Here is a 13,722-nt window from a genome sequence, read left to right on the forward strand (position 1 = left end):
GCTCAAGGGCGGCGTCATCATGGACGTCGTCACCCCGGCGCAGGCCAAGCTGGCCGAGGCCGCGGGCGCCTGCGCCGTCATGGCCCTGGAGCGCATCCCGGCCGACATCCGGAACAACGGCGAGGTCGCCCGCATGTCCGACCCGCGCATGATCCGCGAAATCCAGCACGCCGTCTCCATCCCGGTCATGGCGAAGGCCCGCATCGGCCACTTCGTCGAGGCCCAGATCCTCGAGGCTATCAACGTCGACTACATCGACGAGTCCGAGGTCCTCACCCCGGCCGACGACTTGCACCACATCAACAAGCACAAATTCAAGGTCCCCTTCGTGTGCGGCTGCCGCAACCTCGGCGAGGCCCTGCGCAGGGTCGCCGAGGGTGCCGCCTTCATCCGCACCAAGGGCGAGGCCGGTACGGGCAACGTCGTTGAGGCCGTGCGTCACGCCCGCCAGGTCGCCGCCGAGATCCGTAAAGTCACCCTTATGGATGACGACGAGCTTTATACCTTCGCAAAGGAGATTGGCGCACCGCTTGACTTGCTCCGTCGCACAAAGGAGCTCAAGCGCCTCCCGGTCGTCCAGTTTGCCGCCGGCGGAGTTGCCACTCCGGCGGACGCTGCCCTCATGATGCAGCTGGGCATGGATGGCGTGTTTGTAGGAAGCGGCATCTTCAAGAGTGAAAACCCCCAAAAGAGGGCCGAGGCCATCGTCAAGTCTGTGTCCAACTACGACAACCCCAAAGTACTCGCGGCGGTGTCGGAAAACCTCGGCGCACCTATGGTCGGCATTGAGATGGACCAGTTGGTGCAGAAGTGGGCGGCTGACTCGCGCCACAAGACTCACTAGGGAGGAAGCCCTGTTGTTACTAGTCACTGTGTAAATTGTCACCATCGCTCGGTCTTGTTTTGTTGGACGCGTTTGTTTCTACATCTCTCCACGACAAAGTGTCTTGTGATAGGCGGAACGTCGCGAGTCTGTGACCGAGAGCCTTCCTAAGGTATGTGTCGGTTGTTTCCCAGATGAAATGGTCTGATCACCCAACCAGAGATTCAACGCATTTGGCACTTTTTCTAATGGGGGCCCTACATCATCCGCAAAGCTACTCTGCTCGCCTGCGCGAAAAAAAAAAAAACTAGTTTCCCTCCTCAAGCCATCTGGTTAAATGAGCGACTATCCGGCAAAGATATGGACGCAACCACAACTATGCAGGGCTCATTTCTTCTTACCATTCGTTAATTGGGTGAACGGGCGGCACTGCTTATAATGTTGTTTGTGTCCACATACCAGCCATGTTGCTGCGGGTTATGTTTTTCAACGACTGGTCTTTGCTCTTGTCTTAACTTTGGACAGAAAGACAGTCGAGTCGGCAGGGGGTATGAAGGGCAGAGGGGAAGGGTCGTCAGGGGCTGCAGGCGTTCTGCGGGATGTGCGATAGAGGGGAAAGCGCAGTGGGTGGTCTGGTTCGTCCAAGGAGCCGACATGGCGCTAGCGTAGTAGTCCATCATCGAGTTAGGAGAAGCGTGGCAGAGGAATAAATGTGTTCATTGATTAGGGGCAACGCTCATTATCCGACCGTGTTCTTGAGAGCAGAGTGCGCGGCCCCCGCTTTTATGGCAAGCGAGTGACGTGCTGCACCATGCTGTTCACATCATAGCTCGCTTCGCATAGCTGTGCCAAGCCACCAGATTGACTGAAAAACAGACAGGCTTGGGGGATGGTGTAGGATGTCCGGTTGCACCGATATCCCCATGTTAAGAACATTGTGCAGGGGGATCAATGTGCAGGGGGATCAATGTGCACGGGTTCGCCAACAAAACTTGTTTACTAAACGCCTCGGGTTAACGCACTTTTAACATCTGCCAATATACCCACTCAACGGACTTTATTTCAAATGAGATGCCCCACATTGCCCGCCACCGCACGTCCTCAAGGCAACCATACCTTTCCGGTCCAAGCAGGGGCATTCTTCTTCACCCTCAATCCAGCACTTTCAGTTTATACGAGTCTGCAACGGCCTTGATGACCGGTTCCCGGGTGCGCCAGTTGTCTTCCAGCGACTGCCCGGTGAGGGAGATCAGATATCGGCCCGGTTGGAGCGAAAATACGGTGAGCAAATGGCGCGGGATTCCGCCAGAAGTGATGGTATACTCGACTACGTAGGCGTTCTTCGCCGTGTCAGTGCGCGTCGAGATGACTTTGCCCTCTACGTCTTTGCGCCCGGTGGGGATCATGATGTCCTGCGGTCGTTGCGCGCAGAGAAGAAAATGTGCAGAGACACGTGAGAGTAGATGCAGTTAGCAAAAAGAGGTACTTTCGCTTGTCCATAAACACGGAGACATGGGAGTGTGATTGCGACTGCAACATACCAAAACGTTATCGATACTCCCGAACGAGGTAAGCTTCTGAAAGTCGCTCGGGACGGGTGTGACGACCATACTTATATTGGAGTCCTTATCGCCGTCGGACACGAACAGGGTGGCCGTTCTGAACGACGAGAGCGTGGCGGTGGACCGGGTCCATCCGGCGGGGGGCGTGGCGAAGGAGTAGCCATACTGCTCGTCGCTCTCGCGGTCACCGAGCACGACAGGAGCGGCAGCCGCCAACAGGTCTGTGGGACGAGAGAAGGCGGCGGCGACGGCCGCGGCAGCCGCGAAATTGATGAAGTGGCGGCGCGAGAGGGGGGCAGCACACTGGATGGATGATCTTCGGCGCGCGGTGAGGGGAATGGGGCAAGGCGAGGGAGTTGGGGATTTCTGGGCGTGAAAGACTCGCGTGGATATCGGTGATGACACCGGTGACGGTGTAGTGAACGCGTACATGTTGGTAGTAAGTGGAAATGCTGTTGCCAAGTTGAGGCAACTCAAAAAGTTCGAAAGGTTGAAGGGTTTATCGCCTGGGGAAGAGGGCGCAGATTTGTCGAAAACTGGCACTTCAATCGGCATCACAGAATCTCATGCCTGAGGACAGTTCTCCAACTAACCCTATCTCTCACTCTTTGGCAAGAACCTTTTCAGCGCTTCTGGCACCTGTCTAACGCTTAATCCTCCCTCCCCTACGCCTTCCCGCGCCTCTCTATCTCTCTTCTCCTTCACTTTCCTGGCCGCCTCGCGAGTCTTCCTTTGCTGCTCCAGCTTGTCCTGCATTGCCAACCTCTTCTCATCAATCACGTTCGCCTGCCTCCTTCGCAGCCTCTTGGAGATTTTATTCCGCCCCTTTCCCCTCTTCACCTCCAGCTTCTTCTTCCTCTTCTCCGCATTCGCCTCCCTCCCCCTATCTCTAATCTCCCTCAACCTTGCCCTGCCGTCTTTCTCAATACCACCTATATCACTCGTATCCAGGACAATACTCCCCATCGGTAGTTTATCCAACAAACCCCTCACTTCTCTCTCCCTCGTCTGCCTCTTAGTGTCATACGGGTTTGGAGCTCCCGAATCAAACACAGCCTCCCCAGCCCCAGGGACCACCATTTTCCCAACCCCCGTTTCCCAACAAACGGCCATCAAATCCTCAAACGGACAAAACTCCAGCCCCGTCACCCTCTTCCCCGCGTACGGCTGCGACATATAAGGCGTCCTCCCCCACCCGTCCTTGCCCTCCATCCACACCTGCGCTTTTGCCCCAAACGCAAGTCCCACCAACCCCCTCTGCGACACCTCCAAGGCCGTCGTCTGGGCCGGGACGCGCCACGTCGCCGCGCACTTGTACGTCCGCAAGTCCCAGGTCTTGACGATGCAATCCGCGCCCGCGGTGACCATCCAGGTGCCGTCCGGGGCCACGGCGACCTGGCGCACGCCTCCGGGGTGGGCGAAGATCTGGGCGAGTGGGCGCGGGTTGGCGGGCGACCACAAGCTGACGACACCGGCGGCGTGGGCCATGTGCAAGACGGCGTTGGCGTGGTTGAGCGCGGCGTGGCGCGCGGCTCCGAGCTTGAGGTGGCGGCCGCCAAAGTCGAGCTCGGCCACGGTGGAGCCCGTGGATGTGTCCGTGTAGACGAGCTTCTTGTGCGGGGCCTCCGGGGCGGAGGCGGAGGCGAGCAGCATGTGGTACGGCAGGAAGCGGAGGACGCCCGGCTCGCGGTGGTTGCGCAGGACGTGGAGCTGGGCGCCGGAGGAGTCGTAGATGTAGGCGTGGTTGCGCTGGGCGAGGGCAAAGTAGTGGTCCGAGTGGAGGAAGGCGGCGGCGCGGACGGTTTCGTTGAGGAAGAGCTCGGTGCGCAGGCGGGTTTCCCGCCAGGCGGTGACGGAGACGTGGCCCTTGGCGCTGGCGAGCAGCAGGGAGTTGCCGGAGCGGGAGTAGGTGGCGGTGTGGTACGGGGTGAGGCGCGAGGCGGACAGGTCGAGGGTGAAGGAGGCCTTGGAGGCGGTGGCGGGGTCGACGCTGGGGAGGAGGGAAGTTTGGCGGAGCTTGTAGGTGCGCTCGAGGGGGGTTTCCGGTTGCAGATGGCCCGGGGCGTCGGTGTGGAGCAGCGTGGCCGAGGCGGTGTATTGCGAGGAGCGGCGCACGCGGGCGTCGGAGGCGTGGGCTAGGGCGGCGCGCTTGCGGGCGGTCGGCTTGACGGACTTGAAATCGGGCGGCTTGTTGGAGGTGGCGGGTTTGTTTGTCATGGCGACGAAAGTTTGTGGAGACGATGGGAGACGGTGACGGTAGTCGGGGGCGCGGCGGCAGGGCAGATGCGAACGCCTTCGCCTTCGGAACTGGCATCACTGGGCATCACTGGGGCCGGGGACGACGCGGATCAGGCTTGACATGGAACAGCAATGCTAATTATCCACTTCGGCCCGTGTACGACGTGGACACGTGGACAGAGCTTGACGTATCCACACGTGTACGTGTGCACACGTGTGCAGGTTGACACGTGTACATCTATAAAATACTATTGGAGAGGATGATGAGTCAGGTGTTGCTTGTGTACAGAGAGCAGACGAGGAGAAGAAACAAAATGGCGTGCATGTACGCAAGATGAATGAAAATCGGAGAGGATGGCTCAGATGTTGCTTGTGTAGAGCGAGTGGACGAGGAGAAGAAACAAAAGGGCGTATATGCACAAAAGATGAATGAAAAGCAAAAAAGCAAGTAGAAGGGTGCGACAGATCAACTCAGCTACCCTGTACAAAGTATTACGATGCTATCGCATCCTGGGGAGGACCCACGTGGATCGCTTGCACCAGCACTTCTTCTTGTACCACCATCTCCCCCCCCCCCCCCCCCCCCCCCCCCCCCCCCCCCCCCGTCCCTCCGCTCTCGGCACCAACCGCACACCTAAATATATCCACCACCACCGCGTTTCCACTTGCGCCTCCACCCACCATTACAGCCGCCATCCCATAAGCCTACGACACACCGCACGTGGCACCGCGCTGCGCGAGAAACCCCCCAGCCCCATCCCAAATTTTCCCGCCACGCTCCCACCCTCTGCGCCCCGACCAAAGGCCCGACCTGCGCACCCTGTCCCGACGGTCAACATACTGTACCATGGTGTTGCACCGCCTGTGCCCAGCGGGCCACCTCACTTTCACCTACTCGGCCCCACCTGCCCTGTCCGTTATATCCATTGAGCCTTGTTTGCGTCGCCTTTTTCTGGGACACCCCTTTGTTCCCGCAGCCTCACTGCAACTCGCCATGTTTCGCCTGCTTCCTACATCTTGTCGCCGCTCTTTATGCCAACCGCACTTGCTCAGAGACCGCATACGCGCTTCGCGTTGAGCTTTGAAAGTCGATCCCAAACTTCTGCAGTGAGCACGCTTTTTTTCACTTCAACACGCCACACCTTGCCCCTCTCAACCCTCCCTTGCAAAGAACTGAAGCATGAGTCGCGGGAGGGAGAGGCTGCGCCGCGAATTTCTGTACGACGACCCCGTGGACAGCGGCGTGTGCACGCTATCAAGGCACCGCAAAGCCACGGACGACACACGCACCGTGTCACAAGTCCACTGCGGCCCCCCGCTCATCGCGGCGTACGGGCTCTTCGCCGGGCACGGCGGCCCCACCGCGGCCGAGCTGTGCGCCCGCAACTTTCTCCCGACCCTCCTAGAAGACTCCGCCTTGCGAAAAGACCCGGAGCGCGCCATCCGCAACAGCTGCCATGCAATCGAGGCCTTCGTGCTCGCCAAATCCGCTCTAGATAGGGCCTACTATGGCACCACCCTGCTCTTCGTCCTGTTTAAGGATCGTAACTTGTATATCGTTAATATCGGTAATTCGAGGGCCATCCTCGCCACTATGGACGGCATCCAGACCATTACGCAAGAGCATGACGGGTCCAATCCAGAAGAAGTGGCTCGCGTAAGAAACGCAGGTGGGTTCTTTCAGGATGGCAAGGTCAACAACTTGCTTCGTGTTACCCGTTCCATCGGGGACTTGGAGTTGAAAGGCCGCAAGCATGTAACGTTTCCAAATCGACAGATGACCGAAGATATCGTCATTCCCATCCCCGACATCTTTTGTCGTAAGATCAGCGAGAGGGACGAATTCTTCGTGTTGGCAACGGCCGAGGTATGGGACACTCTTTCACATAAGACTGTCGTCAACATTGTGTCTGTCGGACTCAAGCGCGGGGACAATTCCAGAGTATGTGCCAAGAAAGTTGCAAATGCAGCTATTGCTGGTGGTGCTCAGGGTCCCTTGACGGTCATGTTACTCATCTTTCCAAATGCCTTATCAAGAATTGTTCCGGATAAGCCCGCGGTACCCCCTCCGCGAAGGACCTCTCGCCCGAGCACTCTCAAGAGACATAGCGCCAATGCAGAAGAAGAGCTTCGTTCAAGGAAGAATAATTCAAAGCCTCCGAAACCCGTCCTGCCGCCCTTTGTGATACAAGCTCAGGCTCAGGCTCAAGCCCAGGCAGAGACTAAGAGAATTCAGCACCATCCTATCCCAAATAGCTCTCCAGTCACTTCACCGCAGGTGGCAAGATCCAGCGGATTTCGTCATCGCGACGTGGATCAAGTAAGGACATTATCCCCTGCAGATTTCAATTCGGCACCGTTTCTTTCCCTGGATGTACCGCCAAAAAGCTTGGGAAAGAACTTTCAGTCTGGACAGATGCCGGCAAATCTGCAACAGCCAGCCGAACCAAATGAAATATCCTTTTTCACGCCGACAGAATTTAACCCCCCTGATCTCGAAAGCGATGAGATGCCTTCGAGAAAGCAGATCGATCGAGAAAGAATTCCTTCCGCAATGGATCCATCGTTTGAAAGACTGAGGCACAGTAATAGGGAAATGGCAGTTGTTACGAGGCCAAAAGCAGCTGTAGCTTCGCACATCTCAGAATTAACAGCAAGCGGCGCTACGGGGGGCGCCAAGTCGCCGCACGCATCCTATATTGACCGACTACCTCATGAGACTCTTCAAGAACTGGTCGACTATAGCCCATCTGGGCCGTCAAAGGTTAGGTACAGAGAGGATGGATCCGTTCAGGCAGGCCGATTTGGGTTTTTGAGAGATCTTGGAAGGACATTTGTCAAGCGAAGATGATCTTGAGTGCCCAGAGGGCCATTGTTAGATTTCGCACAGAATTCATTTATTGCAAACTTCGGAAAGAGAAGACTCCCGTACAGTACGATTTGAATTGTTACGGCAATATTTCCGGTGGTTACAGGACAAAGAATCGTTCATCGTTCCAACTAAATTTGCAATGGCAGGCAATGGCAATTGTACTAGGACAAGAAGAACCGATTTAAAAGTCTGAGAATATCACCTGAAACGTCGAAGACGTCTTTTATGTAAAGTGGATCCCGTTATACCATACTTTTGCATTACCATTGCAAAACCCCCAACGATAAACTCAAATATCATCTCAGATGTACAGCCCGTTCCGACTTTTTCCTCATGCAGTCGAAGAACGACAGCGTATATCTGAGAGCGCCCGGCTCTCCACATTTCCCGAGTCTACGATTTCGATGGATTTGAAACATAATTGCGGAGCACTACATGAGGGCATTCTATACTTGTAGCAAGCCATGAATTAGGCACATAGGGGTGAAAATCAAAACTTGGAAAAGAAACGCTTCTTAACACACTGAGTGCCCCCTGATCGACATCTAAGCTCAAAGCAAATGACGGCCGATGCGAACGTGCAACATCTCTAGCTCTCGTTCCCCGCATCATCATCCGTCTTGGGTTCTTGCGAAGGGTTGTTGCTAGTCGCACTCTCTTGCATAGAAAGCCTGATTGCTTCTTGCAGTAATCGATCTTCCTCTTCTGCAGTAGTCGGGGCACCCGGGTATTGGGGCTGTGCGTCCGCAGGTGGGTTCTGCTGCCCTTGTGCATTCTGTGCTAGGTTTGCACCACCAGTCGCACCGCCCGTAGGGTTCTGGCCGCCGGGCATTCCAGGCATCCCCATTCCAGGTATTCCGCCTGCACCAGGCATACCCGGCATACCGCCCGCCATCATACGTCGTTGCATGGCGGTTGCAATGGCGGGGCTATTGCGCATGGCCTGCGTTAATCTTGCGAGGCTCGGATTTGCCATGAGATTTTGCAGAGTCGCGTGATCTCCGTTTTGCATGGCAGTTTGAGCTTGCATTAGCAACGGTAGGAGAGATTGGTCGTTGACGAGCTCCTGTGCAAGTTGCTGAAAGTTCGGATCAGCCATCACTTCCTGCATCAACGCGGCATCCGCAGGGGTTCCCATTCCTCCCATTCCTCCCATTCCTCCCATTCCACCCATTCCCCCCATTCCACCCATGGGCGGTGTGCCCCCTAACCCTCCCATCCCCCCCATACCCCCTGCCGGTGCTGCACGATTAGTGCTAGCTTGTCTTGAGGCAGATTCCGAACCGCCGACAGCCTGAAGCGCTTGTTCTAATTGTCTCCGCACCGTAGGAAGTTGAGGATTGTTTGCAGCCTCAGCGGATAGCAAAAGATAATTTTCCCCGCTCTCCTCTCTGGCCTCAAATCCAAAAGCATACATACAATCCACACCCCCCGTCTTTGAGGCGAGACGAGTTTGAAAAGTGTTGTTCCCTGTGCGAACTTTGCGATATTTTTCTTCACCAGGGTGGTCAACAACATTTCGGACAAATGTCAGCAGAGTCCTGACGGCCACGATGAAATCTGTCGTAGAGCAGTTATTCTTCAGAGTCGTGAGTGCGGTAAGAACTCGTCGTGTCAAGTCTTGGCCAGAGGCAGACCCAGACGCGGACCCGGATGCAACGTCAGAGGTCTGATCTTTCGCTGTCGATGCCAACATTGTTCGACATTGTCTAATCCCATTCTCAATCTGCGTGCCGCTCGCTCCTGAAAACGAATGAATGTTGCTCGCTCCAATGTAGTAGTGGAATGTCGGATACGATGAGATCCCTTTCTCAGACGCTAGCTCTGAGTTGGCGGCAGAAAGCTCAGTGTCAATTTTGACAAAAGTTACGTCCGGGAAGCGAACAGCAAGCCTCGCGAATACGGGGGCGATCATCCGACATGGGCCGCACCAGGGGGCTGACCAGTCCACGACTATAAGCCTTGATCGTCCGCAATTTTGTTGAATGCTCTTGAACTCTGGCTTGCCATCTTTCAGCTGGCAAACAGTCCCTGGCGGTACAATGGGCTTCGTCTGGGCTTGGACAGCAGCCTTGGCCGCGTTCGCTGCACGTGTGTTTTCGACGAGATGCACTGCGCAGCCGTCGACGATTTTGTAAGTGTCGATGGTCTTCCCATCCGTAAGAAGGCGTCCCCTGAAAATGAGCCTCTGTGCCGGCGCAGGAATATCGTGCTCATCGGCGATGCGCTTTTTTAACTCAGCGACATCGCATTCCGGAGGCACGCCTGCCAGAGACAAAGTCTTGCTCTTAGCAGTTTTGATCGAAAGATTGATTCCACGAGCTGCGTCCGCCTTGGCCTTCTCGTCCGCTTCGCGCTTGGCCTTGTCGGCAGCCTCCTTCTCCATCAATGCTTTCGCCTCAACCTCGGCATTCGCTTCCTCTTCTTTTTTCTTCCGCTCTTCCTCCTCCCGAGCGGCTTCCTCCTCGGCCAGCCTCTTCTTCTCAGCGGCTATCCTCTCGGCCTCCTCCTTAGCCTTCCTTTCCTCTTCCTCCTTTCTAAGCCTCTCGGCCTCTGCCTCCCTTTCCTGCCTCTCTTTTTCCTGCTGTTCAGCCCTCTTCCTCTCCTCCTCTGCCTCTTCCTGGCGTTTGCGCTCGGCCTGCTCGGCGGCTTTTTCTTGCTCAAAAGCACCCCAAACCGGCTTGAAATCCTCGTCCTCCTTTTCGACTTGGGCGGCGAGCTCGTTGAGCTTGCCGGCCAGAGCGCGGATCTTGGTGACCATGCCGGCGCCGTAGAGACGCTTGTTCGGGTCGGCCTCTCCAGCGTCCGCTTTGGCGACAAACTTGTCGACAACGGGGGTTAGTTTCGCGAGCGAGGCTTGCAGGGCGGTAAGGGCTTCTTTGCGGGCAGGGACTGGGGCAGTAGGGGCGGAGGTGACATAGGCGGTGAGCGCGGTGGATAGCGCGTCAACCTCTACAGCGGTCTTGGTGAAGCGCGACATCGTGCGGTAGGTTACAAAGGAATGGTGAGAGGGGAGGGAAGCGAAGGAAAGCGGTTCTGCAAAGGTCAAGGTCGAGTGACAATCACTTGGCGGTCTGAGCCAAGGAAGATGTCGGAAGAGGGATGCTGGAACGTGCGTGGGGACGGTTGTCATATGAAAATAGTGAGGTCGGTGTAGGAAGGAGGAATGAGGGTGGCTGGAGGGACGCACGGGATTGGTCTTTAGGTGCTATTTTTTGGAAATTATTGAAGCAAAGTTAGAGAAAGCTGCAGTGTTTGATACTGTTACCCTTTTCTATTGTTTTTCTTCAATCGTCAACAGAGTCGGTAAACACAAAAGAAAACTGCACCGACAACGCCTGCGCCTGTAGCACCGAGACCATCACCCATACGGTAGTCTTCGTCTCATCTTGTGATCCCCATCTCCTATCGCTCTTACGCATCGAATCACGAGTGTTCTCTTGATGGTAAACGAAGAAGAACTTTTAATAAAAAAAACATCATCATTCCATTTTTCTTTTAGTTCTTCTTCGTTTTTGTGCCCTATCGCAACTGACAACTACGTACTAATGTTCTCAGTTGAACCTTTGATCTTCTTGTGAAAAGTCATGAAGCAATCGTGATTCTATGATCTCACCTAGATATCATCAGTTTGGCCTGTCAGTCTTTTCTAATCTCGCATCCACGTGACAGCAGACCTAGAATCACTCATCGACACAATACATGTTCCATTCTGTGGCAAGAGCATGGCATCTGTGATGATAATCTTGCTTTTACTCTTCCCCGTCCTGAGTGAACAGGAGACAGCTTCTTTATGCCTTGGATATCAAGAAAACGTAAATATATATTCAAAATGAAGAAAGAAAGGCCCATGATGAATGATCCGCAATATACAGTGCTGCACTACGGGAGGTTTTTCGAAAGAGGAATCCTTCTTACAGGATACGGATGAGCAAGCATGCGACCTGCACACCACAGTGAAGAAGACTAATTTATCTCTCGCTGAAGAAACACGACCGCACTCCCGGTTTGGCGAAATTTGCCTGGACCCGTGCATGAAAATTCTACCTGACTTTTTGATTCTTTTAGGGGCCACGTTGCTCTGTTGTTAGAGCTTACGCACAGGTTCCTTGATCCACGCGCACCTTGAATAGTCGTGCGCCTTCAACGTCTTCATATCCTGGCGGCTGCGCTCAGTGCAGAATCTCAGTTTGCGAGCCACATGTCAGAAGTGAAACTGAACGAATCGCCGAGAGCTCTGGGATCCGGCGCATTTGAAGAAGCGCGCTTGCACAAGGAGCTCCGTGACATCTCGCGCGGGCTAGCCTCGCGCCTCTTGTCCATCGAGCACGATGCCCTATCTGCGCTTCGCCTCCACTCATGCCTCGGCAACCTTCCCCTCTTTGGAAACGCCCGCGCAGGGGCGTGGTATGTCCCTCCGGAGACCGAACCGTCGCCTTCGATATGCTCCTTCAAGAGCGCGGACGGGCACTACGGTCGATGGTCGTCCTCGCTGCGAAGGCCAAACGCACACGTCTTCGCTGCTGCTGTGGAGAAAGGAGGCGTCGTCATCGTCGATGTTACGCGCAGCGGGAAGAAGTGGCCTGATAGCTTGACCAAAACCATCCCTATCTGGTGTGCCGTTGTAAATAGCGTTGCAGGGTTGATTCCGTGTACTTGCGCGAACGGCGACGTGGAGGATGAAGCATGTTTCGAATGTGTTTCGCTGCATCTGCATCTTTCAGTTCCAGGTACTGAAAGGGAACAAATCGCTTCTCAGCTACCAAACTGGCTGCAAGCGTGGCGCAATGCGGGGGCTCAACTACATCGCCTGGTGCCCAGCTTTACAACGGCAAAGGAGCGCGGGATGAAGCCCTTGCGTCCGCTGTGGGTGGCCCCAGGAAGGCCAATTTGGGAGCACGGCGTGCCAATAGAGCAACTAGACTTCACGCCTATAGTTTGCGTGTCTGCTAGCACTGCAGTTCCGCTAGGGAATCGGGCTTTCGTTGAGGCAAGAGTACAAGAGGAAGTGGTATGCGGGGTCAAGTTCCCGAGGAGATCTGCAGGGTTCGCTTACGTGCAAGGGGCCGGAGATGACGAAGAGGGTTGGTGTCAAGGTTTGACACCAGAGTCATTTTGGGCATTCAGAGAGGAACTTCTTGCTCTTGCTACTGGAGATAGCTCATCCGCAGGCGCGGCTGATGTAGAAGCAAAGCTCGAAATTATGGTTGAGAAGATTTTGCGTCAGGACCTCCCGTCCTCTGTAGGCATGGAAGTGTCCGAACATGGAGCAATTGGTATCCCAATCTGGAAAAGTCGCAGTGTGCTGGAAAGTCCCGACGACCGATTTGCAAAAGTTTATTACGGCCGTAGGGGCGCACTTCGATACAGTACTTATTCTCGGCGTACCACCACCACCGGTAGAAGCGAAGACGGCTGGGTGCGAGGACCAACCCAGTGGAACAGGGCAAAACATAACCTGGGTGCCACTATCTGGCAAGAATGGGAAATTGGAATACAAATACGCTTTCGGACGAGCTCTAGGGCCATGTCTCTCGCGCTTGCGGGCCTGCTGCGTAGATAGGAGAAAACAGGCGCTTGTTTGCTGCAGCGGGAGGAACGGGGACTGGTCAGCCGGCCTGGCCATTGCGTGGATTGCTTGGCATTGCGTTCCAGTCTCTGACGATACAGAAAATTCAGCAAGGAACTCGGACGGCGATGAGGACGACGTAATTGATCGCGTGGAAAAAATCGAGTATGTCGTTGACGAAAATAGAAAGGCAACCGTCGGCAAGGTGGCGAAGGAGAAAATTCACACTACCATGTTGCAGTTCACATCAACATACCCGCAGTTTCAAATTTCGCGGGCAACGTTGAAGCAGCAGAATCGATTCTTTTCATCACCAGCACCCTCGTCGACGGTTTCAGAGGTGAACGGCAGGTGACGACACCGATCATGTCCGACTCGTCTATCCCACTAGATAGGGTGCAGCAGGGTTTGGGAATGTTCAAGAAAAATAAAGTACAACAAGGGACCTTATTTATATATTCAAAAGTCCATCGCAGCATCCGTTCAATGGCACTGACCTTACGTCAGCAATGTCGCTGCCATCACATGCTCATTCCCTCCTTCTCGTTCTTCCCTTTCACCGCGAGCTTTCACTCGAGGAGCTGTCAAAAGTGCGCGCAGCCTCATGGATTGCCTCCAACGCCTCACTGTTAGTCGGAAATCTGATTCTAATATCCTC

The 13,722-nt window shown here is 55.1% G+C and overlaps 8 protein-coding genes; 3 read left to right on the top strand and 5 right to left on the bottom strand.

The window, feature by feature from the left end:
- Positions 1-19: 19 nt before the first annotated feature.
- CHC_T00008684001 (stress-inducible pyridoxine biosynthesis protein SOR) lies at positions 20-1,546 on the top strand. XM_005713356.1 is given in 2 exon segments: positions 20-844; positions 845-1,546. 1 exon segment carries the CDS (start codon positions 20-22, stop codon positions 842-844), a length of 825 nt encoding a protein of 274 aa, XP_005713413.1. The 3' UTR covers positions 845-1,546.
- A 290-nt stretch (positions 1,547-1,836) lies between these two features.
- On the bottom strand, positions 1,837-1,962 carry CHC_T00002148001 (hypothetical protein). Its single transcript, XM_005713357.1, has one exon. It carries the CDS (start codon positions 1,960-1,962, stop codon positions 1,837-1,839), a length of 126 nt encoding a protein of 41 aa, XP_005713414.1.
- A 12-nt stretch (positions 1,963-1,974) lies between these two features.
- Positions 1,975-2,229, bottom strand: CHC_T00002149001 (hypothetical protein). Its single transcript, XM_005713358.1, has one exon. The coding sequence runs from the start codon at positions 2,227-2,229 to the stop codon at positions 1,975-1,977; it is 255 nt and encodes an 84-aa protein (XP_005713415.1).
- A 750-nt stretch (positions 2,230-2,979) lies between these two features.
- Positions 2,980-4,602, bottom strand: CHC_T00008587001 (WD40-repeat containing protein). Its single transcript, XM_005713359.1, has one exon. The coding sequence runs from the start codon at positions 4,600-4,602 to the stop codon at positions 2,980-2,982; it is 1,623 nt and encodes a 540-aa protein (XP_005713416.1).
- A 2,026-nt stretch (positions 4,603-6,628) lies between these two features.
- CHC_T00002150001 (hypothetical protein) lies at positions 6,629-7,474 on the top strand. The gene has a single exon (XM_005713360.1). The coding sequence runs from the start codon at positions 6,629-6,631 to the stop codon at positions 7,472-7,474; it is 846 nt and encodes a 281-aa protein (XP_005713417.1).
- Positions 7,475-7,657: 183 nt separating this feature from the next.
- On the bottom strand, positions 7,658-9,881 carry CHC_T00002151001 (hypothetical protein). XM_005713361.1 is given in 2 exon segments: positions 7,658-8,084; positions 8,085-9,881. 1 exon segment carries the CDS (start codon positions 9,879-9,881, stop codon positions 8,085-8,087), a length of 1,797 nt encoding a protein of 598 aa, XP_005713418.1. The 3' UTR covers positions 7,658-8,084.
- A 1,786-nt stretch (positions 9,882-11,667) lies between these two features.
- Positions 11,668-11,856, bottom strand: CHC_T00002152001 (hypothetical protein). The gene has a single exon (XM_005713362.1). It carries the CDS (start codon positions 11,854-11,856, stop codon positions 11,668-11,670), a length of 189 nt encoding a protein of 62 aa, XP_005713419.1.
- A 485-nt stretch (positions 11,857-12,341) lies between these two features.
- CHC_T00002153001 (hypothetical protein) lies at positions 12,342-13,058 on the top strand. The gene has a single exon (XM_005713363.1). It carries the CDS (start codon positions 12,342-12,344, stop codon positions 13,056-13,058), a length of 717 nt encoding a protein of 238 aa, XP_005713420.1.
- Positions 13,059-13,722: the final 664 nt, after the last annotated feature.

The sequence above is a fragment of the Chondrus crispus genome, genomic scaffold (genome assembly GCF_000350225.1).
Source record: "Chondrus crispus Stackhouse genomic scaffold, scaffold_128, whole genome shotgun sequence".
Taxonomy (NCBI): Eukaryota; Rhodophyta; class Florideophyceae; order Gigartinales; family Gigartinaceae; genus Chondrus; species Chondrus crispus.